The following is a 26553-nucleotide window of genomic DNA, read 5'->3' as shown; positions in this document are numbered from 1 at the left end:
AGCTTAATGGTGGTGGTGGTGGGGGGGGATTATGCACACAAGCTTAAGATTAATTTCATTGTTAAGATGTCAAGATTTTTCATATTTTCCCAATATTAGATTTTGTTTTAATCATGTACATTCATTTTACTTTCAGCTTTTAAATGCCGCCCAGACTTTTTCTCAGTACCCTGGCAGTCGTATTGCTGAGGGAAACTTGGATGTTTTTGCTAAAGCTTGGGAAGGTCAAATCAATGAACTCTCAATTTTAGTGAAAGAAGTTAATGATGTGTGCCAAGGCAAGATGGAGAAGCATGTTTATCAATCCCTTCCAAGACCTGGGGTAAGGATACATATTTATTTTAAATTCCTCACTTTTTGTAATTATATGACACAATTTTGTCAACTTCTTTTTGACAGTGAATCCTCTCACATTATTTTTCATATTACATACCCCCACTCACTTTGGGTGAGGGACATGTGAGTTACTTGGTGATCCCACTTAGTGCCAATGCCATGAAAAGAAAAGTCCATAACATGCTATAAAATGGTTGGCATTAGGGAAGGTATTCACTCATAAAATCCTTGCCAAAATAGATATTGGAGGCTCAATGCAGCCTTCTAGTTTTCTGGATCCTATCGAACCGTCCAACCCATGCCAGCATGGAGGACAGGCATTAAATAATGATTAAAATGTATAGATTGCTCTCATATAAAATTCCCAACCTTGTGTGTGTATATACACCTTTCAGCTCATTTCTTTCTTTCATTCAGTATGCCCATTACATAGCAATTAAACTATCCCCTGTCTATCCTATCCTATTTCTCTGAAATCATCCACAAATGTGGAAGCTAGCTAAAAGCTGGAAAGGAAGTTATAGTTTTAATTCTATGTTTTCGAATTATACTTGTGATTCACTTGGGTCATCATCTCACATCATTCTTTTTTGTGCCCCCCCACTTTCCTAAACTAAGCACTAACGCTACTCCCTGTCCTTTCTCCCCAGGACATCATCCCTCTGGAACCTTCTCCCTGTTCATGTCTTTCCTGTAGGCACTGACCTGCAGTATTTTAAGTGGAACATTGAAGGTGACATCAACCTCAGTGCTCTTTGAGGGCCTGCAAAGCTCATGGGCTCTACCAAATATATCTTGTCATATAATCTGTGAATAAGAATTTGGCATTGTTTTAAGTGTGTGTGTGTATTCTACTTTTCAAACTAGTACTGATTTCCATTGATTTTCTGAATGGTTACTAACATTACCATTCTTATTGAAATGGTAATAATCCCTGTTCCAAAATGATGTTAATAAATCTTCACAATGCAGTGTTACAGTCTCTCTAATACTGTAAACTTTTCTAACAAAGGAAAGATGTTTCAAGCCAATGACTTCAGTCAATATTTATTTTGTGTTATCAAGTTTCTTAGAACCTTTTTGATCTTGTCTTATAAATTACTGAATAAATAAAACCTAAATATGATGAATGGTAATTGATCAAATAGTTTTAGCTTTCTGTTTTTCTTGAAGTTTTTTGATGACCCCTGCCTCCCCATTAACAATAATTTACCAATACATTCTTCCAACAAACAAATAAACACTTAGTATTTGAGGGTAACAGTTTTTTATTCCCTCAGACAGCAAGATTTTGATTTTTTTAATGATGTTTTATAGGAGGGGTAAAGCACATCACTGACCCTTTGCAGGGTTTCTGTCTCTGGCAGAAAGAAGGGAGAAAGCTATCTTAAAATCTGGGACCTGAATGCTTGCAACAGAATTGAATTCTCTAAACCAAGTTCTAAGCCAGGCAAGGGATAAGGTCTGGTAGAAATTCAAAATCTTTAGCCCTTAAATGTTACCCCATGACTGTTGATTTGTGGAGTGAATGGGAAGCGGGTCCTCTCAGTTGTCCATTTTTGAATTATTGGAAAATCAAGTTTCCAATAAAAGTATATCCTCATTCCTATTGAACTGGTTTTTATCAGATCTATAATCTATCAATGCATCAATAACTAATTGGATTAATTTAAGATTTATTTTATCATTACTTTGATATCCCAATAAACGTTGGAGAATCGAGTTGCTTGAGATTATTTGAGTGAATGTTTTGTTAATGACAGCTGTGTATGTATACATATAAGGTGTGTCTGTGTGTGTCTCACTGTGTCTGCTATATCATTAAGAGTCTACATCTCTGATCAGCTGCAGGATTATCTGAAACAACAAATCTCAAACATATCCACATCATTATGTCTGTCTTATTTCATTCAATAAATGTGGGTGTGTGCTTATGTTTAAATCGCTGCTGGACAACTTATTACTGAAGCTGTTTTGATAGAACAAAGCAAGAAATATTTTTAGTTATATAAAATCAGCTGGAAACAAAAATATGAAAGTAAAACCAATAATTAAAACTTTGCTAGTTCTCAGATCAAAATGCACAAGATAATTGTTAGTGATTGTTGTCTTTAAGAAAGACAAAAAAACCCAGTCATTTGTCACAGGGTTACTATTTATATATCAGAGATATATAAAACACCTGTGTTGCTTGTAAGAAAGACTTCCTTACATACAAAGGGCGAGCTTGGAGTGCCTGTAATGAGCTTCAAACATCTGGTAATTAAGTATTTCAAAGTTAATAAAGCTTTCCTTCTTCAGAGCATGTGTAGAGGGAACTGAAGATTATGAAAAAAGTGTTTCGAGATTTGATGGTAGATACAGTGCACCCTGCAGATTTTGCATCTTGATGTGCATTTTGATGTTAATTACTGATGCTGCTGTATGTATATATATATTTATACACACACACACACAGATAGATATAGATAGAAACTGAAATGAATAACATTCTTTATTTAAAATCACTACAATTGTTTCGACACATTTTTACATCTTTAGTACATTGGTGAGGTGTTGTGTAATCATTATCATCCATCCAAGGTGTAAAATGTGCTTCTTCAGGTGATTGTTTAAATAAGCCCTTTGTTATATCTTTTTGTCATTTCACTCAGTGTCATAATGCCTACCCAAAATGATGTCATTTTCAGCAGTTTACCAACAAAACTAAATCCAGACATAGTGACAGACAGACAATACAATTACAATCAAAATACAAAATACATGGACAAAATATTAAAAAAATTATGTATCTGAATATATCTTTCTCACTCTCTCTCTCTCTCTCACGTTTCCTGATATCTCTTTGGTTTCCACATATCTTAATCTTGTATATGATATACAAACATAATACAGAGATGCTTTTCTTTAGAGATATGATAAAAAAATTATTTTATTCAATTTCTGTAGTTTCTTTCCCAGGGCAGAATTCTGTTTCCTAATTTTGTGTGTGTGTGTACTAGTGGAGGCTTCCATGTTAGTCTGTAATATTACTGTGAGATGCAGTACAGTATGCACACACACACACACACACACATCCATGTCTGTGTGTAGACTGTAATATTAAAGTGTTGTACAATTTATAGGCTCCATTTGTTTATTGAGCTTACTAGAAATAGCAGACAAATCCTATTACCTTGATAAAGGAAGGGCATGTTGAATATTCTAGTCCTAGATCTGCAACGCACAAAAGGGGAACAGGATAGTCCCAGAAGGAATACCTTTCATGTTAGGGCTGACGTGGGGCTGTTTGCATCTTTATCCCTGCTATTATACAGTTTGTGCTTTTATCATTTAGTATTTTATGTATCATTAATGTAATCACACACAGAGAAATGTATGTATGTTGCATTGTATTGTTATATTTACTATTGTCATAAAGCTTGGGTTGACCTGGGGCAGTGTTTAACCTTTTAGCACTTAGACCAGCCATATCCAGCCCCCAAATATTCTATGTTTTATGTTCAGGCCAGCCATATTGGGCCTCTCACATCTATCCTACAATGTCATTCCAAAAATAAAGTGATAACATCAAAATCTCAAAGCTATAGGCGCAGGAGTGGCTGTGTGGTAAGTAGCTTGCTAACCAACCACATGGTTCCGGGTTCAGTCCCACTGCATGGCATCTTGGGCAAGTGTCTTCTGCTATAGCCCTGGGCCGACCAATGCCTTGTGAGTGGATTTGGTAGACGGAAACTGAAAGAAGCCTGTCATATATATGTATATATATATATATATATATATATATTATATATATATATTATATATATATATATATATATGTGTGTGTGTGTGTGTTTGTCCCCCTAGCATTGCTTGACAACCGATGCTGGTGTGTTTATGTCCCCTTCACTTAGTGGTTCGGCAAAAGAGACCGATAGAATAAGTACTGGGCTTACAAAGAATAAGTCCCAGGGTCGATTTGCTCGACTAAAGGCGGTGCTCCAGCATGGCCGCAGTCAAATGACTGAAACAAGTAAAAGAGTAACGAGTATGAGATAATGCAGGATTAATCAAAAACATTGTGAATAAATAAGGATCACATTTGACAGAATAATCCGAGTGCTAAGGGCTAAAGACACTTCCCCAAGATGCCTTGTTGTGGGATTAATTCCAGGGCCACATAATAGCAAAGTTAACTTTTTAGCCATTCATCCACACTGATAGATTAACAGAAACTGTGCTGAAGCCTGCAGATAGATTGTACCTTAATTCAAAAGTACAGCTTTATCACACACAAACACACTGCACTATGAATGATTTTTATGTGAGGATTTTGTTAAAGGTACACATGTCTATAGAATTCTCATTCACTTACATAGCAATTCAATGAAAACAACTGAATCTTCATTATTGAAACTGACAGATGTGTTTGTACAGATGTGCTTGTATCATCATGTGGACGATTAATATTGAATTGATATGGTGCCTCAGCCCATAAGGAATGTTTCTTGTAAATATATATTCTCTTGAAGTGAATAATATCTAGTTTTGGAATATTATCTGGTTATTCACAAGTTGTAAACTTCTTTATAGGAGTTTAAAACTTGTGAATATTGTAATGAGAATTGATCAGTTTTCTGTAAGAGATTAGCAACTTAATTGAAAAAATAAATGACAATTTTTTTTTATCTAAAAGTGTGTGTATTATGCTTGTTAAGTCTCCCTCAACAGGTGTGACAGCTTAGAACTGTTAGTTATTAACAAGAACTTCTTCAGAACTTCTTAAAATTCCATCCTCAGAACTTCTTAAAGATGTGATTCAACAAGCTTAGACAATAACAAACCTTGCAGGACACACACCTCAACTTGTGTGGAATGAGGGAAACATCTACATTACAGAGGAAACCTCATACAGGACAACACACCAACTTGGGTGGAATGAAGGAGACACCGACACTGCAAAACAAAATTCTGTCCACCACAAGAGAATTGAGATCTTAAAACAAAGGTGCCACATGAAAAGCATTGGTGTGGGGTGCTGGTGCCATATAAAGAGCAATGGAGCTGGTGTCACATGAAAAGCAGTGATGCTGGTGCCGTGTAAAGAGCAATGGTGCTGGTGTCACATGAAAAGCAGTGATGCTGGGGCCATGTGAAAAGCACTGGTGATGGTGCCACATAAAAAGCACCCAGTACACTCTGTAAAGTGGCTGGCGTTTGGAAGGGCATCCAGCCATAGAAGCCAAGCCAAAACAGACTATGGAACCTGGTGTGGCCCCTGGCCTTGCCAATTCTTGTCGAACTGTCCAGTCCATGCCCCAGCATGGAAAATGTATGTTAAATATTGATGATGATGATGATGATGATGAAAATAGTATAATTTATAGCTGTAGGCCATGGTGGCTTCAGTATGAATGAGTTTCTCATTCACTTGGTTATTCGACCTGTTAGAAATAGCAGTAAATTCTCTGTCAAATCACATGCAACTCCCTTCAAAAAGGGAAGAACGTTTGACAGTGTAGCCCTATATGACCCTAAAAAGATGGGATGGTCATGGTTGGAAAGCCTTTGTTCACAGATCTGCTTAATCAGAGCTGAACAACAACTATTAATGTATGATTTATTGTTGGCCCTATAGACTTTGTTGTTTGAACAAACCAATCACTTAAAGTGCACGTTTGAAAATGCTATTGGAACGACTCAACAACAGTTATAACATAAGAAATAGATTCCAAGTCAAATATCTTGTTCTGGAGATACGGTCTCTATATTTTGTAGTATTCTTAAAGTGGTTAAATATAAAGGGGAAGCAACTCTGTCGTGTCTTTCTGTTTTCTGAACAAAGAAACAACTTTTAATCCAATACAAAGTAATTTAATGAACTATAATTATAACAATCCTTTCTACTAAAGGCACAAAGCCTAAAATTTTGGGGGAGTGGACAAGTTGAATACATCAGCCCCAGTATTTCACTGGTACTTAATTTATCAACCCCCAAAGGATGAAAGGCAAAGTTGATCTCAGTGGAATTTGAACTCAGAATGTAAAGACGAACAAAATACCACTAAGCATTTTGCCGAGCGTACTAATGATTCTGCCAGCTCACCACCTTAATAATAATAATAATAATAATAAAAAATAGAAGAGTGCCATATCATGTGAAATTGGTTGAACAATATTTCGGCATCTAGCGTACCTTCCACGGGTTCAAAATGAAGTAGACTGACATGTAATTTTTGATCCTATGGAAGGCACGCTAGATGCCGAAATATCGTTCAACCAATTTCACATGATATGGCACTCTTTTATTTATTTGTGTATAACTTCTGGATGAGTTACCTCAGTCCTATATAGTCTTAATAATAATAATAATGATGATGAGCAGCTTATACAGTGCTCAGCTACATCACAAGTCGTTGGAAAAGTGAAAAACAGGCATACATTAAGTAAAAAAAAGAAGCTAGAAGTACATGCATATTACACAGAATAAATAAAAAAAGAAGATAGAAAAGTGAACAGTGTGTAGGAAAGGGTCCATAGACATGCAAGGAATAGTGTTGATGGGTTTGAGAAGAATGGAATTTTTAAGAATTCAGTGTCCTGACAGTTAACAACGGATGTAGGTGCTTATTCCATACTTCAACAATTCTGAATGGGAAATCCTTTTGAAAGTCTTGGATGCTGCACTGCTTTTTTTTTTCCTTTTTAAATTTTCTAAGCAATAAGTGTAGTGGGTGCTTTTTACGTGCCACCCGCACAGGCTCCGTCTTGCACCTGTGCGGGTGGCACGTAAAAAGCACCCACTACACTCACGGAGTGGTTGGCGTTAGGAAGGGCATCTAGTCGTAGAAACACTGCCAGATCAGACTGGGCCTGATGCAGCCTTCTGGCTTCCCAGACCCCAGTTGAACCGTCCAACCCATGCTAGCATGGAAAGCGGACGCTAAATGATGATGATGATGATGATTCAAAAGTAATAAAGATATTGAATTCAAAAAGGTGGCCATGGTTGTTGTTGTTGTTGTTGGAAATCTGGTGGGCTTCTACATAGTCAGCCATTAGATGCCAAATCTTTACTGTGTTGGTTCCCAGGGAAGCAGGGTGGTTAAAATGTGGTTAATGGCTAATTGGGTGAGGGCAGGGCGTTCATCTGGTTACACATCTCTGGACAGATTCCAATAGATCAGTATTCTGGACAGATTTTCCAGTCACCCTTCGTAAGTGTTATTGATAGCTTACTGTTGCAGATCTCTTTCAAGAATAAGCAAAACTATAATCAGAAAATTCATTATTACTTTTGTTGAATGAGGAGTATAGAATTATTTTATTTGGACAGAACATTGCTATAGTGATGTTATATAATGTAGAAATGTCCAAAGAGATCAGGGGTGTTAGTTAAGGTGGTGGTGGTGTTGTATCACTCATTATTTAGTAGATTTAACTTGTTTACTTATTTCTGGAACATTCTTTGGCAAGTTTTGCTGACATCTTTAAAACTGATGAACAACCAAATTTTATCAAACAATTAAGCATTAAATTTATTATTATCCAGTGTGTCTTCAGTGTTTAAGGCATCCTCCAAGATGCTCAAATTTTATTATTGAAAGTTTCCTGCTAAAAAGAACAACTAATTCTCTATCAAATTATACCCTTCCATGTTAAGAAGGGAAGGTTATATCTGATAGTGCAGTTCTAAATATAATGCCTGGTCGTCTTAGAACATTTTTGATCATAAAGTCTACCCAATTTTCAAGCATTATACATTCCTGCATGTGTGCATAATAAGCTGTTCAGCTGAAGTTCTGCCTCAACTGACTTGTTTACTAAACATAGAGTTTTCTTTTCCAGAAACATGGTACAATGGTCAAATCTCTACGACCTGTGAAACTGGATGCAGAGGTAACTATCTTTTTTATTTTTATTTATTAATTCCATGTTTTATTTTTTTCCCCCAAAGATTCACACTAAACGGCAGTTCTTCACCTTTACTCTATTCCTCCTCAATGTTTACCAAAAAGGTTTTCTCAGCTGGGTTCCAGTATTATAGGTCCTGGAAAATACTTCCTGCTTTTATGACATTTATTATCAGAATTTTAATTGGTGCCTAATAAATGGTAATATTGATGATGATGATGATAATGGTTTCAAATTTTGGCTGAAGGGGAGTGGGCATAAGATGAATTAGATGTGATGTGAAAAAGAGAAGATTGCACTGGTATGGTCATGTGATGGATTTGGACGGGGAGTGCTGTGTAAGGAAGTGTTGATCTCTGACTATGGAGGGCATCTGTGGAAGAGGTAGATTAAGGAAGACAGGGTATGAGGTGGTGAAGTATGATGCCCAGGTGTTGAGTCTTACAGAGCCGATGACATACGACCGAGACCTTTGGTGGTTTGCTGTGCTTGAGGAGACACATCAAGCCTATCAAAATCATAAATTTTGATGTAGATTTCTATAAATTAGAGCCAAAATTCTTGTGTAGATTCACTGAAGACCCACAACCAAGTTGAACCCCTGCAGGGTCTCAAAGCAACTTCATGTCAATGAATTGGGTATATTTGTGACTCCCATCATCTGAAAGAAGTCATTCTCCAAAAACGAAATACATAAATGATAAGTCTTCCTCTCAAGCATGGCATAATGTCAAAGGTCTTGGTCTTTTGCCACTGTCTCCATGAGACCCAACGTTCAAGGATCATGCTTCACCACCGCATCCCATGTCTTCTTGGGTTGCCCTCTTCCACAGGTTTCCTCCACAGTTAGACATTGGCTGTCCTCATCCATAAACATCACATGACCATACCAGTGCAGTCGTCTCTTTTGCACACCACATCTGATGCCTCTTATGCCCAATTTTTCTCTCAAGATGCTTACACTCTGTCGTACATGCACATTGACATTGCACATCCAGCGAAGCATACTAGCTTCATTTCTTTCAAGCCTACATATGTCCTCAGCAGTCACAGTCCATGTTTCACTACCGTGTAGCATGGCTGCTCACACACAGGACTCACACAATCTGCCTTTCACTCTGAGCAAGAAGCCCTTTGTTGCCAACAGGGGTAAGAGCTCTCTGAACTTTGCCCAGCTTATTCTTATTCTAGCAGCTACACTCTCAGAGCATCCACCCCTGCTATTAACTTGGTCTTTGCAATATATTGTTAAATTTTATCAGTAATTTTTGTCATTTGTATATTTCAGGAACAAGCCAAAATAGCTAAACTTGGTCTAGAAATGAAGTTGATTACATCTGAGATGGATGCTGAGACTGACAAATGGGAGGAAGCGGATAATGACATTGTTAAACGTGCCAAAAATATGTCGAGCATGGCTTTTTCCATGTATCTATTTACACGAGGAGAAGGCCCCTTGAAAACAACACAAGACCTATTTACTCAGGCGAAATATTTTGCTGATGAAGGCAACAAATTATATAAAACTGTTAAAGAATTTGCTGAACGAGTAAGTAAGAGTTTTGTATCACTTTGACGCTTCACAAGGCTGCAAATTCATTAGAAACAAACCAATCTTTCCTTACCTCATCACCATTGTTTTTGTTGGTTCTTTTGTGATGTTCACTGTTTTGCTTTGTTTTTAATTCGGTGAAGTGGTTTTTAAAAAAAATATATATTTTTAAGATGCATGGCTGTATAGTTAAAAAGGTCTGAGGTTCAGCCCCATTGCATGGCACCTTCTACTACAGCCCTGAACTGGCAAAAACCTTGTGAGTGGATTTGGTAAACAAAAACTGACAGCAGCCCTTCACAGACACACACACGTGTGTGTTGCCTTGACATCACCTGATTGTTTGTCAATGAACAGCTTAGTCATACAAGTAACATCGTTTTTTTCCCTGTTCATCCTTATGGATGTACAATTTACTTCAGTCTTCTGGGATAATTGACAGTCATTAAATTGTTAAAATGCTTTGAGTTGTTTTGGCTCTCTGCACTTTGAGATCAAATCCCTCCGACATCTACTTTGTCTTTCAATACCAGTCCTATACTGGGGTTGATCTGCCTTCTTCTCATCTGACTGGTGTTTGATCTGGAGAGGGACGGGTTCTGTCAGAACTAAAACTACCCAAAGCATATGCTATGGTGACCCCCTCCCTGACTCCATTAAGGAGTTAAGGGCCCATAAGTATAGTATGACACAGTTTACTTCATTAAATATTGAGAGAACTGATAAATGACAAGTTGTTTTGAGTTTGCAGTGCTGACCTCAAATTGTTCTCCTGAACCAGGAGAAGGGAATGGAAAGTGTTTTAGAAGCTACTCTTGTGTAGCTTCTTTTGAATCACTGATGGACTTAATTAATTTTTCTCTCTTTATTATTATCACAGGTACCGGCGAGTGGTCATAAAGAGGAACTGGTTGTACATCTTGACCGAATTCCAGTATTTTGTCAACAGTTGCTAAAGACACTTCGAGCTCCAACATTTGGCAAAGCAGCCACATTTAATAAAGTTAGTCATTTTTTTTATTTTCACCATTGTTATTTGTTTTTATACAAGATTTTACTTTAAAGAATCTTTTTAACAAAAGCAAAAATGTTATCTTCAATCCAATGTCTTCAGCAATCAAGTTCATGTTTTCCTTATTTCACTAAAATGTTTAAACACTTATCTTTACAGGTTGATAGTGCCATTCAAGAAACAAAGAATTTAATGAACGCTGTTGCCAAAGTTGTGACAACAAGCTTCATCTGTGCAACCAAAGTGAGTACATTTTCATTAAAAAAAGTTATTTTCTTTTCTTACAAATTACCAGACATTTCTATGTACTATTTTCATATTTTTGGAAGCTGTGTATCAAGTCCTCTTGGAATGTGGGAGACGGAGCCTAAAAGGCACACGGGTGGAGGAGAGAGGGAGGTGTTAGTGGAGGTTTACAACTGTTTAATCTTTCTGCTAGAAACCAGTCAACAATGAAGTTTGGTGGACTGTGACAAGTTATGTCATGTATGTCTTAAGGAAACCAACACAGCCGTTGGTCACGAATCCATCACCATAATGTGGCAGCTGCTCCCTGATTTAAACCTTTACATTTTGACATACAGTTTTTGGCAATGTAAATAGGTGTGGTTACTATGGAAGGAGGCTTCTTACTGGTTGTTCAATCTGCCATAAACAGCAGCCAAATCTCCTGTTAATCAATCCACTTTTTTAAACAAGCAAGGATACATTGAATAACGTAGTTCTAGATATATTATGTATGAGAATACAGCAATGTCTTGGACATAGATCAGCTGGATTCGAGCCAACGTAGGGTTGATTAGCAGCATCAAAGGTTGTAGACAATTAAATGAACTCTAAGTCTGGTGAGTGGGTGTCTGAGTAATGTTGAGGAAGATGTGGTTGTCTTGTTCCCATTGAAGGATGGGTTTTGAGGTGTTGCAGCTGTAAAAGATATCTGTAGGGGATTGAGGAGTGAAGGATGATAATATGGCAAAAGTAATTAATTTACAGAAATAAAGAGTGTAATAAGACCCATGATGAAATGTTGTGCCACACTAAAGTTGATAGTGTGTGTGTGTGTGTGTGTGTATTTAAATCTCTTTGATTTGTGCTGCAGTGACACAATCTGACAGGAATACCTTGGTCCAAGAACTGAGAAATGGTACACAGACTCCGGAGTTTGGACATTTTTTTGGGGTGTTTACAATTTTAGAGATTTTTCTTTCAACGGGAACCCCATTAGTTTTTCTTTAACCCTTTCATTACTGAATAAATTTTGAGATTCTTTGTGTTTCTTTCAATTATTTCAAATATAACAAAGAATTTAGTAAAATAACTTGGTTACCATTCAGCTCGTGTTAGGAACATAAATTGTGACTAACATTTGGTGGAAGATATTAATTCAAAACTTATGGAAACAAGACATTCGTACTCAGAGCCAGAGCCGGTTTCAGCCGGGTTGGTAATGAAAGGGTTAAGTTGTAATTGTTAAACACCAGCTTTTGTTGACAGTCTGCAATGAGTTAGGGAACGTATTTGCTGCTGAAGACAATCAGCATTGGATCAGTAGAGAGTTGTCCAGTTATCTTATCTCCTGCTTGGAAAGAAGTGAGAGATGGCAACAAGAACATCTGGCCATAAGAGTTTTATCTTAATGAATTTCATTTGCTCCATGCAAGCCAGGAAAACTAGATGTTAAAGTTATGATGAAGACAAGCAATTAATCCTTTAACATTCAGAATATTTTGTCAAATGTAATGCTTATTTTTCGATTTTGGATTTGGTTTGCAAGATTCTTTACATGAGTTTGTGTGTTGAAGCATATTCTGTTGTGTCTGGGGAAAGTCATTTTCTTTTTGTGCCTTATAATTTAACACAAATAGTCGAGACTATTGAAAAGGTTGCAAGACACAACGAAAATTTTAGGAAAATAATAAGAAATAAGTGGAAATTTTTCCGGTGAGTGTGTTACATTATAAGGCACAAAAAGAAAATGACTCTCCCCAGACACAACAGGATAATGCTTATTTATTCACATTGTTTTGAATTAACCACAGATTATCTCAATTCTTTCAGAGATTGTTGATGTGATAGTTTATTTTTAGAATGACATTGTAGAGTAAGTGTGAGAGGCCAGATCTGGCCAATTTGACCATAAAACAGGTAGAATATCTGGGCTGGAAATGGACGGTTTAAATGCTAGAGAGGTAGCAAACTGAAAGATATTGATCTTGACGTATTCAATGTAGTGATTCTAGCATTACAGCTCAAGCAGTTTATCATGTTAAATCAATTAAAGATGCTGACATAATTAATTTTAATGAAGCTATAGAAACATAAGATCAAAAATAATGTTCACACTCCATCACTAAATGAACAAATCTTCGTTAAGTATTTAATTTTATAAATGAAAAATATTAAAACAAGAGAAAAACATTGAAACAATATAAAGTAGAACTTTTGGGTAGGGATGAGGGTTTGTTGTGCATTCTAGGATGACACGTTTGTAAAACAGCCAGGGATTTAATGTTCAGTGCAGCTGGAACCCAATTAAGTAACCTGAGCATGCAACTATTTCTGCAATAATTTAATATTGTTTTTCAACCAATCACAGCTCAGCACTGAAACAGGATCAGAACCTTAAATTTGATCTTTCAGGAAGTTGGAAAGTCTAAAGCAGCAAATAGCTGGTTCATGCTTCATGTAACTGAAATACAAGCTAACGAGGGGAGGTGTAGGTGATGGTTCAGGTGTTAGAAATAGGAGCAAAATGCCCTTCTTCTTATCATCCAACTGTCTTAAAACAGAAAGAATTCCCTGTTGACAGGCTTTTGATTTTAAGTAAAACTGTTAAATCCTTACAGCATGCAAATTAGTAGCTCCTATTCTCTGGAGTTAATAGATTTTATATGTATATAAACAGACTGACTACTTTTTTTAGTAAGTAAATTTGACAAAGTTGTATGCCTACAATATAAGTTTGCATATGCTGAGCTGGAAGCAGATGGAGTGACAAGGCTGAAAAAGCTTAATATTTAAGCAGGACTGACAGCGTTAAACAACAAATAAAATATGCTGTGGAGTAACCGAATGGTAAAATTTGTATTTATCAAAAGAATCTACTGTAGGTTGTGATGTAAAGAAGCGAGCCAAATCGTTTTGGATTGAGTTCCACTAAGTGACCAAAGACTTGTGAATGGTTAACCAAAGCTTTGTGAATGGGTTTGGTAGACAAAGACTGGAAGAAGCCTGTTGTGTCTATGTATATGTGTGTTTGTATCTTCTTGTCATTTACAACTGATAGTTGCAAATGATTGTCACTGTCATACAAAGCAATGTCATGCCTTTCCAGTATTCTGCAGAAACATGTGTGGCCATTGGGAAATATTTACCTTGCTTAGAAACAGGTGAGGGTTGATGACAGAAAGAGCATCTAGCAATACAAAAATCTTAATCAATAAACTCTGTTCAACCTATGCAAGAATGGAAAAGTGGACGTAAAGAGAAACTTAATTTTTTTAAAGAAAATCCTTTTTACTGTTCTGAGATGAAATATACTGAAATATTTTTCAAAAGCCTTCATGTCGACCCTCCATCAGAACATTCCCATCACACAAACATCATCAAATTGTCATTCTGAGCCAATATAGAGACACTTTGTAATCATTCATCCAACCAAACACAATATTCCTACATCATAATATTACAAATTAATTGGTTAATATTCATATTTCATTGACAACTGGTCCTTATCATCACTTTTCTAATCAACTGGTGACTTAGACAAATAAAGCAGGTTTGAATTGCTGTTCAGAAGAGCTCTCATAGGGAGGGGGGGATACTTGACAAATCAAGTTGCAATGTTGTTATCAACCCAAATACATTTGATGCACATTCAATCTGGGGAACAAGCTATTCACTGCATTTTGTCATGGAGAATATATCTTGCTTGTTGACAAATGGTGTGTATACACCTACATCAGCTTGCAACACCATCTACCTAGACTGTGAGATGTTAATATTTCAGAGCAGTTGTCTTCTCATCGGTCACAGACACCAAGCAGAAGAAGTAATCTCTTAATTCAGTTCGCAGTGTCATCTGCAACTGATGAGGAGACAACTGCTCCGAAATGCTAGCATCTCAGTCTAGGCAGATGGTGCTGTGAACTGATGTAGGTGTATACACGTACCATTTGTCAAGAAGCGAGATATATTCTCCATGACAAAACTCAGTGAGTAGCTTGTCCCCCAGTTTGAATGCATATTTGCACTGATAATAACATTGCAGTTTCACTTACCATTATTTAGTGCTCCCACTTCTTAATAAATTCAGTTGTTAAACTCTCAGCTAAGCCAGTTGTCTCAACTCAAAGACATAGCACCAGGCTGCAGTGTACCAATCCATGTCCCAAAGGTGCCACTGGTTGTAGTAATGTATCTGGTAGTCATTGTAACAATGGTATTTTCAACAGCCACAGCAGACCAGCGATGAAGTCATCTTCATCAATTCCAATGCTTTTACTGGGAACCCAAATACTACCAGACAGAACAGTAACCGACTTGCTAACAAAGTTGTGACCAAACTTAATCAAGAACTACTACAAGCTCACCAGACTTTTGCCAGTATCTAAGATACCTGGTGTTTTCATCACGGACTGTTTTACCAAAGATGTTGAACTTTTGTATCAATATCTACACTTTTCTGTCTATGTTGTAAAGATGCATGACAAAAGTGTGTGTGTACTGAAACACACAAACGTATACATTGATTCATCAGTCAACTTGCAGAACATTATGGCAAATGGAATGAATGTTATGAATAACATTCACTCCATTTGCAACATTTTTCTTTTCTGTGTTGGATATTATCAAATGAGATATTTTTATGCTGAAATTGAAGCCTCATATCATCTGTACAATTTATAATGATCAGTGTAAACTACATTGATTTATTGACCAGCAAAAACATTAACTTGTACAGTTTTTGTTTATCATGAATGGAATTAAAAGTTATCTGCATTTTGTCACTTTTGTTACCATCTTTCTGTAAATTAGACTAAATTATTTCAATCAGCTTTTAGACTAAACAATTTAGTAAAATATGTCATTATTAACCCTTTCGTTACTATATTTCTGACCAAAATACCCTTATGTGTTTCAATTAATTTCTAACGTAATCATAAATTTAGTCTGGTTTCATTAAACAACTATAACTTTTTTATTTATCAATATATTAATGTGATTTTTGGAAGATAATTTAATGAAATGTTCTCAACCAATTCTATACTATAATTTTTGTCACAAAGTGACTCTAATTGCAGGTAGATACAGGTAAATTCAACAAAATATAAAATATTAAAATTTTGTTCAAACATCGCTATAGAAAATGGGTTATTAGCTAATATTCAATTGGGTATACAACAAAATTTTACGATAGAATTTGTTATTCTGGGTAACTTTCTGATACCCATAATAATATTTATGGCAAAATAATCTTAATTTCATTTAAGGTTGTGGGAAACCACAAACTATCCTTTCTTTTGCTTTGTTTACATTCAACATAACGGTTCGTTTCCGCCGTAATGATTTCAAATAGGCTCATTCGAAAAAGTAAAAAGAAATAGTCTAAGGCTTTACTCTCCTGGGAAAGTCTGTGGCTTGGTCCAGTTTCTTCAGAAAAATCACCGAAAGAAACAGTTTTTAAATTTTCACTCCATTCAGGTGCCAATTCATTTTCTTTAACACTGTCGGAGCTCTCGGATTCACTGTTTTCACTTTCGGAAAATGAAACATCAGATTCATTATCAAATACCATATGCTTTTTTTTTTCAGTCATAGAGTTAGATTTATCAAGGTCTTCAGTAGAAAATCCTTCGAATTCTGACTCGCTGCTTAATGAAATTCGTATCCATTTTTTGTCAGAATTACAAATTTTAAAAACACAATAGGAACAAATTTTGGAAAAAAATCTCCCAAAATTCACGGAATTAAAATTACACTTCGATTCTTGTACAAAACTGTAGTTGAACTGTTTACGAAGTATAATACATGTTTTCACGAATGTACTAAAGAGATTTGCTCTGATATTCTCATTTAAATATGAATAGGTAAATACGGGTGGGTTTGGGCGGTTTGGTCACATTAACCAAAATTTTTTTCGGGCCGTTTGGTAACGAAAGGGTTAAGCTGGTATTTGAAACATAAATAAATACAAAATTTTGATGGAAGATTTTCATAGAAATCATTTTAAAGCATGAATGCTATATTCTAGAACTCTCAGCAGTCTCAGAAGAGGTTCTATGAAGAGAGTTAAAAATAAGTCTCAAAATAGCTCAAACATTCCCAAATCGATAATTGTGTGTGTGTCTATGTGTAATTAATATACTAATAAATTTATATTTAAATTGTTTCCTTCCACTAATATAATCTTTAATTTGCCTGGTGTTAAATATTTCCGATAACAATAACATTTATATTTGCAGCAGTTGGATTATACTGCTTAATATTCTCTCTCTCTCTCTCTCTCTATATATATATATATATATATATATTATATATATATATATGAATCTTTTCTTTATTAATCTAAAGTCACAATCTTCCATAATTGTTATACTAAAACCAAAGTGTGGAACCAGGATTAACTATGAATTGTTTGCTCTGAACCAGAATTTGGTGTTTTTATTCCAGCTGAAATCCAAAAGACCTCTTAAAGATGGCCATCGCTGACTGCACAACTGATTTATGCAACAGCAAGTATTTTAGTCAACAACAGAAGTTTCTAATCCTAATTCACCAGCTAGATTTACCTCTTTCTAGAGCACATCACATTGTCTACTAGCCATTTGCAGTATTAAAAAAAATCACTCTTGATCTTCGTTTCAGCTTCTTACTAACTTCGTACACCATCTGCTGATTGGCATGTCTTTCTCATGTCCCTCTCTCACCTACAAACAACACAGGGATTAACTTCCCAAGGAAAGCAATTTGAGAAAGATGTTTTTATTCACTTAGGAACAACGCAGCACCTATGACACTCTGTAAATTAATCACAAGGAACAGTACAGCACTCATGACACTTAGTATATTAATTAATTAATCACTAATCTCATTTTTCTTTCTCTGCCTAATATATTATCTGAGAGCACATATAAATGTATATGGCTTACCTTCATAACAAATCTCAATGATAGCACATTGTTTAATTAATTATAATTAAAGCAATTGGCTCTGATTTCACTCAAACTTTCAAATACTAAATACTTCATTTCTTTTTGTTCATTCTAAACATTCAATTCATTCTGCTTATTGATTCACTTAGACAGAGAAATTAAAAACTAATTAAAAGGATATAAATTGTTGTTTTATTAAAAATATGTGGCACATTATTTCACAGCATCACTGAATCACCAAGTATTTTTAAATAGTCATTGATCAAGATTTATCAGCAGGAAAACAAAACTCAACCATTTTTTTTTTTTTATATTTATTAAGCACGAGTGTCCAGTTACTGTTTAACCCAATTCTGTAGTTTTCATCTTTAATAGAATATCGTTACAACACGACATGGCTAGAAGTCAATATTTTTACTTTTCCTTTTTTGTCTTTTTCAGTACAACATAGACTGCCGGTCAACGTCTGTCCAGTCTTACAAGTGGCGTGGAAGCTCCCAACGCCTTGATAATCAGGCAAACGGTGGCACTGATGCTGGAAGCGAGTCGGGTGGCAGCAGTACTACCACCACTGCGCCACCTTCTTTACAGAACTCCTACATAGAAGGTCTTTACCGCAGCTCATCGCTTAATAAGCCTTTATCTACCATTGGACTTCTAGACTCCTGAGACTGGCTTTGTGAGGATGGGCAATTTTCATTAAAACTACTGCAGTGTCAGCATCAACCAAAGTGTTTAAATAGAGAAGAAGAGAGTATATCATCACTTAGGTGACAACAGCAAAAACTGGTGAGAGAAGATTGATCAATGAAAATAGACATTTAAACATTTACAAAACAAGAAAAACAAACAAAAAAAAAAGAAATCTAGTAATTATTCTGTGATATTGAAATTTTAGTTTCCAGAAGTGCGTGTAATTCCTTCTGTGTATGGCTTCTAAATTCTCAGCTTCCCAGTCATCTCTCGTGTCTCTTCTAATCCATTCACTCCTGTCGTCAGTGATGACAAAGATATACCAGTGTGAAATATTCAATAAGTTTGTAATAAGCTTTCCTCTCTCAATCAAAATGATCGACTTTTTTTTTCTCCTTCTTCCCCCCTGCCCATCCCTGCTTGTTTGTAATTATGTCTCTGTGATGTAGTGTTTTCATTAGTGTCTTCATATTGTCCTCCTTGACAAGAAAACTCTTAAACATTTCCTCAAATGGCACAAAGATCTTACTTTTACCAACAGCAGCTCTAACAAAAATAAGTATTTTTTTTAATTTTTTTTAATTGAAATTCTGATTTGGTACATTGACAAAAATATTTCTATTCCTTTACTGATGTAAGGGTTTAATGTTTGTGTTACAGTAAAAATTTAATCTATGCAGTACATATCAAAGGTTAGGATTTCCACAGCCAAGAGCAGCTAACACAGGACACAGCATGCACCAGAGATACATGTGTATGGGTGTAAAGTATACCTTTTTGTAACGTATGTACAGTAAACTTTTTTTCATTGACAAAGTATTAATCTCAATGTCTAATACAGGAGACATTTATTAATAGTCGTTACATTCAGATCCAGCTTTTAATGAGTTTTACAGGCAACATTTCAATTACATATTAGTAATTTTCCCTAGCTTCTGTATTATTGCTCCATCCAATACACACAGGCTATTTCCATCTTATATATATATATGTATATATATATATATATATATATTGCGAACAGATTGCAGAAGTCCCCCTCCTTCAATCAAGCTCTACATCATTTGATTTTCTTTTCCAGTTTATTAAACTTTATTTTCTAAATTTTAATTCAATTTTTTTCTCCTTACTAATTAATTATATTAAGTTATTATTTTTGCTTTTCAAGTCATTTATGTATTATTTTGTTTTCATTATTCCGACTAACAACAAATTTATGAAAAATAAGAGAAAATACTGAATAGAGATATTTAGCAATTCCTTTCTTATGTTTAAATGATTCCAGTAATCCACCAATATTTCTTCTTGTGGGAGGGGGCAGTGAACATCTTCAAAAATAAGATGGAATAATAATGAGAAAAAAAAGCAAAAACTAATGGAGTAAGTGGGATTCTAATTAATTGTGGCATATTAGAAATTCTTAGTGATGCCATCTACAACCTGGCATTGAATGCAAGTTGTAACCATTTCACTTCATTTTAGCCTGGGAAAGGCATAAATGTCACAGCTTCCTATTTATCCAATTGTAAAACTCTCAGGCTTCACGTCTGTCATGTAAACAGCTCTTTATGTATATAATATATATATTACATGGACAACAGGGCTCCTTCATAAAACTGCTGCAAATCATTTGATGCAATCCAATCTGCATGTACATTTTCTAAAACTGTATTGCTATTTATATCAATGGCTTTTTCTGTGTGAATCTATTTTACTAGCACATTATTATTATCTCCTGATTAATACTGTATGTGTATGCATTATGGCACTTTGTCTTCTGCTAGCCCACCAACTCTATAAATGACAAATTCTGCCCACGGCACTCCTGTGATGATATTCGGATTATTTTTATTTGAAATATTATTATATCACACTTGAAAGAGAGAGAGAGTGAAAAAGAGAGAGAGAGAGAAATTTAATGTTAACCTGAGCAATCTTGTAAAGAAATCAACCTTAACACTTAAAAATAAGTTTTAAAAAAAAAAGTAATTATTTTTATCGATCCTTATTAAGGTGTAGAAAATTTTTTTTAAAAAAAAGTATCCAATCTGTCTTGCACAATTTGTTTTGGAATGCTGTCTCCTGCAATTCATTTTAGGTATGAGTTGTAATACTTATTTGTGACTGTTTCAACATGAATACATGAGTCGCTGTCAACTTCCAATAAAATGCGTAATCTATTGTTTGTTATAGGGCAACAAACGTAGAACGATTTGCTGCTGTTAAACAGATAATTGTCAAAAAAAAAAAGAAAATCTTCAATAAAATTTTCTCAGCTAATGAATGTTGATGGTTTATCGGAACATAATTTCTTTAACATCAGGTCACAGATATACATGAAAGGTATGGATTTTTAATGTCTTGTTTTTGGTATGAAACAATAATATTTAAGTTTATATATTCCTTACTTTTCAGACTGTATTGGGTCATCTCATAAATAATGCGTTTTTTGTTTTTTGTTTCATTTGCATGAACTAAAAGTCAGAGGGGGGTGGGATAAACTACCTGCATCAACTTGCTATAAAAGCAGGTAGTATTTTCTATCTTGTCCTTATTTTTCTTCAAAGCTATAATGGAAGTGACAAAGGAGCATATTTGGCATATTTTGCTTTATGAATTCAATAAAGGCAACAACGTAACGGAAAGTGGGAGGAATATTAATGTAGTATATGGGGTTCAAACAATAAGTGCAAGCCTGTGTTAATGGTAGTTCCAGAAATTCTGAGCCAGAAACTACAGCCTAAAAAATGAGTCTCGTCCTGGAAGATCTGTAGAGCTTGACGAAGACGTCTTGCAAACCCAGGTGGAACAAAATTCCCTTGTAACAACTGTTGAGGAACTAGCAGAGAAGGTTGGATTTGGTCATTCAACCATTCATCAACACTTGCATGCCATCAGAAAAGTTAGCAAATTGGGTCAATGGGTTCCTCACAAACTTCCCGAGTCTAATCGTCACAGCCACATACAGCAAAGGATGTCATTCCAAAGGCTGGAGCAGTTTGAATGGGAAATGATGTTGCACCCACCCTATTTGATGGACATTGCCCCATCAGATTATCATTTAGATGGAAAAAACATGGATTCTGTAGGCAAAATTAGAACAGTACCAGAGAAGTGTTTTTATGGACAAGTGAATTTTGGAAGAAGGGACTTGCAAGTCAACAAGATAGATGAAAGAACATTGTAGGAAATGGAGAGTATATTTTAAATTAAAAAGGAACTTTATTTTAATTTTGAAAAATGAGAGTATAAAAAAACTGCATTATTTATGTGATGACCCAAGATATCTATATAAAAACCCATGGCAAATGGACATTAAAGGATGATATAACTGGTTGCTGCAAGGCCAAAATTTTCAGTAAAGAAAGTGTAATACAATAGCATGAAGCACATCACTTTTAGTGAATGTGATCTAGCATGACCCGTGTGCTAAGAAGATTCATTTCGTAGTTACATGATTATGAGTTCAACCCGATTGCGTAGTCTCTTTTGGCAGAGCTCCACAGCAAAGTTTTATATGTGAAAGTTGGTAGACGCAAACTAAATGTAGTAGATTTTATCTAATACCTGGTTTAATACTTTCTGATTGTTGTCAATTGCCTTTAGTAGAGTCCACTCAGTTGCAGCCAAGTTTCCAGGTTGAGATGCCCCCCCTCCATTACCTTTAGCATAGCAAAGTCATTTAAAAAATTATCCAAAGAGCCAGCCCAGGGCCAAGTTTTGTAGGATAGAATGCAGTGAATTAAATTTCTTTCCCTAAATTGCCATTATTTTTTAACAATAAAAATACACAGTAAATTCAATGTTGGGTGGATTTGATCTCAAAAATAAGAGACAAAGCTCCTAAATCTAGTGCTGCGTTCTGTCTGGTCTCTTCAGTAGTTATTGTAAAAGATATTTCTAGGGTTTCTAGGATTGATTCTGTGTTGTAAGAGATAGCCATGGTAGGATTGACACCAATTTGAACCATTCCTCCTCCCAACCAATTTCATGCTGTTACTAATCGACTTTGCAAGAAGCTACGTTTAATACATACAGAATATTGAGAAGATTAAGATATTTGCCCATTTTACTTCATGGTTTCAGATATTTTTTCATCGTAGAAAATTAATAAATGTAAGACATCCAACTACTTAGAGGAACAACACCTACCAAACTATATGCTTTCAGTCTAATAGCAATCTATCATAATCATGTTGACCAATTAATCTGTGCTGGATATGTGGGTAAGTTATCTAATTAAACTTGAATAATTTATCATGCGTGACCTAAATATTTGCTTTTCTATGACCAAACTGGAAGAAAATGTTAGTTTTCTTTCATGCAAAGACATGCAACAAAGGAAAACTAGCATTAGGCATGGGTGTGTGGTAAAGAAACTTGCTTAACAACCGGCTGGTTTTGGATTTGGTGCAAATCTGTTGAATGTGAAGATTTTGTCTGTCCCCGTCGCCACTAGTTTTGGTTTGCTTATATCCCCATAATATAGGGGTTCAGCAAATAATGCTGATAGAATAAGCACCCGACTTAAAAAATAAGTACTGGGGGTTGGCTTTAGTAGGACTGCTAGTCAGTGACTGAAACCAGTAAAAGATAACCTCTAGTTACTTTGAAAACTTAATATGAAAAAAAAAAAGCTATTGTAAAAATAATCAATGCCTGAAATTTTGTGTAGAGGGTATTAGCTGACAACAGTGACCCCTAGATGGGTAAAAGGCAGAATCGACTTCAGTGATATTTGGGCTAACCTAACATTTAATAATGATAGAAACAAAATCTGCCTCCACAAATTCCATCCATGGATAAGTGGACATTAAACTGATGTAAATTATCTAATATAAAGTTCCATTACAACTACAATAGTGATTGGAAGAACTTATATAGTACAGCTATACGTTCCTCATATTAATTATTACATTATATAACGAAATTATACTCCACTTGTTTTTAGTGTCATCTGATTTGATGTGCACTTTTGTTAATTGCAGTTTTAATTAATCCATATGTAACACTCTGAAATACACGACATACTTTGACCTCTATGTATGTCTGTTTCACTAAATCCATCCATTCCATAATCTTTGATCACTAACCAATCCTTTGGATCAAGTTTGTCCAACAAGTCATCAAAGTAGGGAAAACTGGACACAAATGTCTCCAGTGACACAAGATCAGTAAACAAACTAAAATGTTTTTTTTTTAAACAATCTTTACAGAAAGTATTTATTCCAAGTTCTTACAGAATAAAAAAAAATGCAGGAATGTACAATTTGCATTATTTTGTTAACAGTCAGCGTGCATAACGATGCACATTTTGTGAGTATGATGAATTGGAAACCGAATGATGATAGGAAATTTTATATATTTATGGAGTGAAGCAATGCCACAGACTTCACGTAAGTGGACCAAATAAAATAAATTTAGAAATATCTTCATGATGAACAGATCTCTGCAAAAAAGAAAAATATCAATGGCAGAATGATGTGATGTTCATAAAAAAAAAAAAAAGTGGGGCGGGGGTAATTTATAGCTATGAGATTTGGGAGATGATCCATTGAATACTTTCTATGTTTTGTTTGTTTGTTTTTTTGTTAGTTTTATATTTTTTTCCATAAATATCATGCTAAAGCAATCAGCATAACTATGCTTAAACAATTTGAGCAAACCTTTTGATTATCATAATATTAGTTTCCAAACGAGCTATTATCAGAAAAGTATATAGGGGTCTCACTCACTCTGGGATTATGGTGAGTACTGAGGCATAAGGATGGGCTGGTGCCATCTTTTAAAGCTTTGTGAATAAAGAAAAAGGAATCAGGATTTGGTATGTTTTGGGAAAGGGTATTTCTACTGGAAATGATTTAGGTTTTTAATAAAGGTAGGGGGTCAGACAGAGGAAATTCTAAAGGATTAGGATTAGTAGCTCTAAATTGCTATAAGCATCAACTGCCAACCAGATTAAAATTATCAAGGAACAAGATTAATTTGAAAGCAAAACTTGAGAAAACATGAATTTTTACGGCAGTGTGAGAAATTTTTCATTAGATCTTTTAGTTTTTCTTTAACATTTTCAGTAAAAGTAAATTATTATTGCTTTCCTTGTCTAGTCTAAATATTTCAAAATAATTAGACCCATTGTATCATTCTAGTTTGGAATATAAATTTTTCTTTCTGCAACTAAACAGCCTAACACAAGACACACATTTACTAATTGTGTGTGGTTTCTTGATGTTTGACAAGATTTTCAGGAATTAGTTTTAGGCCCCCAAAACCAGTAAGTTATCAGCTGGTTAAAGAAGATTCATTACTTAGTGCTGTTTGTTTCTTCTAGCACTGATGTTTGATCACAGAAATCCCTTATGACTTCAGCACTCAAGCTTTCATAGAATGGAAATTGGTGGTCCCTTTAAGATAGCAAGTTTGGTCATTCATTGTTCTGAAAAAATATTTTTCTCACAGATTCGATTTATAAGAAAAGATTGTAATAAAATCTTCATAACTTCATCATGTCAGCACCGTGTATTGCGTGCAAGGACATGTTTTATTTTGTATAAATGTAAAGAATTATCTCTTTCACAGCTTTTCAATATTTTTTAAACAAATATTCTTTTTCGTTAAAAAAAAATCACTTTTGAGTATTTATTTATAGAGCAGATGAACCAGTTCTACTTGATAAGTTTTGTTTCTTTGTAAACCTTCGTGTAACAAACTAATTTATCAAAGTTTATAAAATGTCACAAAGTGTAATTTACTCATTCATCTATCCAAAACTTGGAAAATAACACAGCCAAATGGCTTTTATTAACTGCTAAATAGGGAGTAGGATTTTTTTTTTCTTTTCTTTTTAAAAAAAAAAAGCATTCATGAATTAGCAGTCATAACTATAATCGTTTAATATAACAGAATCTAATGGGTTCAGACAGAGAAGGGCACAAACAGCACTGGCTTTCTTTAACAATCAGCCAGTAATAATCAATTTAGAGGAATTAGCAATTGGATTGTCATAATATGGGGGAAGTAGACGTTTTAAAGAAAATACCTGGAGGAGTGGAAGGTTACACGAAGAATTTAGTTCCAACGCCACTCACTGCTTCACATGATTAAGGGTTTAGTTTTATACTTTGGAGTTCAGTATCGAAAATAAAATTTCCTTTTTCACCATTTTTCTGGACTTTATGAAATACAGGCCCATTGCAGGCATAGTTTTTTTTCTTCTCTCTCTCTCTCTCTCCATATGTTGAGCCAGTTTTAAATATATTGCAATAGGAAAAAAAGTCTTGTCTGTGTCTTGGAAAGTTCTTTCAATCACTATTATAGTAGTAATGTTGGATGTGGGGGAGATTTGCAGGCACAAAATTGAGGCTCTAAGCAATGGACTAGTTTCAGATATAAATCAAGTTTGTTTTGGTTGTTATTTTTTTTAGTTCAAGATGGTATTCCTCTTTGGTGTACGCCAGCTTGTTTAGTCTTTCAACAACACAAATTAACATTTTCTTTCTAATTGACCATTTCAATAGAGATCTGTTAAGAATGGACAGCAAATATTGTGGAGCATATTTAACAGGAATATGCAGCAGATGATCTTGGTCTAGCTTGGCTACAGCTTGAAACTTAGATTGATCATTATGGATGATTAATGTGGAATAATGAGACCAAAGGAACAAATGAAATCTGTTGAGAGGATCATTAGTGACCATCACTACTGCTAGTGGTCTCTAATGTTGAACAATCCAAATGAGTTGCCATCTTGAGTAGAAACTTTCATATCTGTAATATTCAAAAAGTCAAACAGTTTAGTTAACAATGATAACTATTTAATGTTTGAAATCAGTTTTTAAGTATTAATTTGAACCCCTTTGTTACCATGATTCTATTTTGTTTCAGTTTAATTTGAAAATTACGAAGAATTT

General features: G+C 34.9%; 2 protein-coding genes across 6 annotated transcripts in view; one reads left to right on the top strand and one right to left on the bottom strand.

The window, feature by feature from the left end:
• The window catches only part of LOC115211339 (alpha-catulin), a 349449-nt gene extending 328526 nt beyond the window's left edge, over positions 1-20923 (top strand). For 2 of the 3 annotated variants that reach the window (XM_029780108.2, XM_036508401.1), the window contains exons 11-16: positions 137-322; positions 8167-8217; positions 9521-9781; positions 10665-10787; positions 10956-11039; positions 18392-20923. In XM_029780108.2, the coding sequence (XP_029635968.1) occupies positions 137-322; positions 8167-8217; positions 9521-9781; positions 10665-10787; positions 10956-11039; positions 18392-18619 (933 nt within the window). In that variant the 3' untranslated portion in view covers positions 18620-20923. Of the gene's footprint in view, positions 1-136; positions 323-8166; positions 8218-9520; positions 9782-10664; positions 10788-10955; positions 11040-17468; positions 17531-18391 lie in introns of all 3 variants that reach the window. The other variant, XM_029780109.2, reaches the window with a different exon arrangement.
• Positions 20924-23834: 2911 nt separating this feature from the next.
• The window catches only part of LOC115210248 (cyclin-dependent kinase 14), a 183642-nt gene continuing 180923 nt past the window's right edge, over positions 23835-26553 (bottom strand). For all 3 annotated transcript variants that reach the window (XM_029778733.2, XM_029778727.2, XM_036508349.1), the window contains exon 18: positions 23835-26410. The gene's annotated coding sequence lies outside the window, so the exon portion shown is untranslated. The remainder of the gene's footprint in view (positions 26411-26553) is intronic.

The sequence above is a fragment of the Octopus sinensis genome, linkage group LG1, assembly GCF_006345805.1.
Source record: "Octopus sinensis linkage group LG1, ASM634580v1, whole genome shotgun sequence".
Classification (NCBI taxonomy): Eukaryota; Metazoa; Mollusca; class Cephalopoda; order Octopoda; family Octopodidae; genus Octopus; species Octopus sinensis.
The sequence above is the reverse complement of the archived record's forward strand: the minus strand, read 5'-3'. Positions and strand labels throughout refer to the sequence as shown.